Raw genomic sequence first — 1,909 nt, 5'->3', positions numbered from 1 at the left:
CGCGCCACACACACACACACACACACGCACGCACGCACGCACGCACGCACGCACGCACGCACGCACGCACGCACGCACGCACGCACGCACGCACACACACACACACACACACACGCACACACACTGTCTCACATCTCTGTCTCCATCTCTGTGTCTCCCTGTATCTAAATCATTGTCTCCCTCTCCTCACAATGTACTGTATGTCTCTCGGTCATTGTCTCTGTTTCTCTTCACTGACTCTATGTATTTGTCTCTGCCTCTCTCTCTCTAGCTCTCTCTCTATCCATATTATTTGTAATTTGTCTCTCGCACGCACGCGCGCACATCACACACACACACACACAACACACACACACACACACACACACACACACACACACACAACACACACACACACACACACACACACACCACACACACACACACACGCGCGGCGCGTGCGTGGTGTAAATTGATCAGGTGTGACTCATGTTAAGGCCACATAGAACACAGAGCCTCCAGACAACCCCCCCCCCCCCTGCCTGGCGCATGCCGCGCGCGTGTGTGTGCATTCGATCCGGGAGCCTCATCAATCTCCACGCTCACGCACGCGCGCGCGCTGGCAAGTAGCGTGTGCACAGCGGTGGACGGTGGTGAGTAATGTGCGTGTAACACATTTTTTCTGGGCTATTACAGACAGTGTACGTACGGGGGACACACACAGCTACACAATATACTACACACCACTACACGCTGCTGTTTGCATTGCACGTGTGTAGAACCACATCTATTCATGCATTTTCAAAGGTCACGTCAGACCGATATAGCGCGCACACACACACACACACACACACACACACACACACACACACACACACACACACACACACACACACACACACACACACACACACACACAGATGCTCCACATAGACACTCATTTATTCTTCAACAGAGACGCACGCTCATGGAATTGTTGTAGAAATATGAAGCAGGCTACTTTGTGTCTAGACACTTTGTGTCTCTGTGTGGAAAGCTGCTGTTTGCCTCTTCTTCTATGTAGTGTCTTTATCCAGAGTGGCTCACACACAGCCTCAGCCTGATGAGATATAAAACTCTAATTTCTCCCCTTAGTTAATGAGGATATACTTTAGTCTGGCTGTTAAGATGTTGGCTTTCCACGCGGGAGACCCGGGTTCGAATCCCGGGCGTTGAATATCCACAAAATATAATATAACTCCTATAATAACCTATAGTAGAATAATGCTGATAATGTCCAGGGAACAAAAACATCACAATATAACACACGCGCGCACCGCGCCGCGTAGAAACACAGCAATAATGAAAGCAAAAGAAGATTAGAATATATATAGAATAACTTTTACGTTGCTTGATTATATATAAAGACGGACCAGCAGCGCCACAGACACAGTGTTATGTTATGTATTCCATCCACACTCCACAGACAGACAGACAGACAGACAGACAGTATTGTCATAATTACCTTTGTGTAAAGTGATGGTCAAAGTTATGATCCAGAGCCCCAGCATGATGAAGGATCAGCCGAGGAGCGCATTCACATTCCTCTCCACGGCTCGCTCCGTTACACTGAGACACCATCAATGAGTCTCCAGTTCAAAACCAAAGAGTTTTCACCCGGACCACAAACCGTACAATAATCCTCCTTCTCTCTCTCTCCTCCTCCTCCTCTCTCGGGGTCATCAAAATGGAATTAAAAGAAGGAGGAAATAAAAAACACAATTTGCTTTTTTTTCTTTCACCTCCTCGCCTGGTCGGGTAGCCCTAACCCCGGCACTGTGTGTGTGTGGTGATGGTCGCCGCTTTTTCTCTTTCTGGCAATGAATGTGCGCAACAACAAACACAAAAATCTGTCCGTTACTTTTTTTTTCTCCCCCTAATCTTTTTCTTT

General features: G+C 47.9%; 1 protein-coding gene across 4 annotated transcripts in view; it reads right to left on the bottom strand.

Annotated features, from left to right (window-relative positions):
• The window catches only part of kirrel1b (kirre like nephrin family adhesion molecule 1b), a 119,601-nt gene extending 117,692 nt beyond the window's left edge, over positions 1 to 1,909 (bottom strand). For all 4 annotated transcript variants that reach the window (XM_080441108.1, XM_080441110.1, XM_080441109.1 and 1 more), the window contains exon 1: positions 1,484 to 1,909. In XM_080441108.1, the coding sequence (XP_080297234.1) occupies positions 1,484 to 1,529 (46 nt within the window). In that variant the 5' untranslated portion in view covers positions 1,530 to 1,909. The remainder of the gene's footprint in view (positions 1 to 1,483) is intronic.

Source organism: Gymnoscopelus braueri (genome assembly GCF_963280865.1).
Source record: "Gymnoscopelus braueri genome assembly, chromosome: 10".
Lineage (NCBI taxonomy): Eukaryota > Metazoa > Chordata > Actinopteri > Myctophiformes > Myctophidae > Gymnoscopelus > Gymnoscopelus braueri.
The sequence above is the reverse complement of the archived record's forward strand: the minus strand, read 5'-3'. Positions and strand labels throughout refer to the sequence as shown.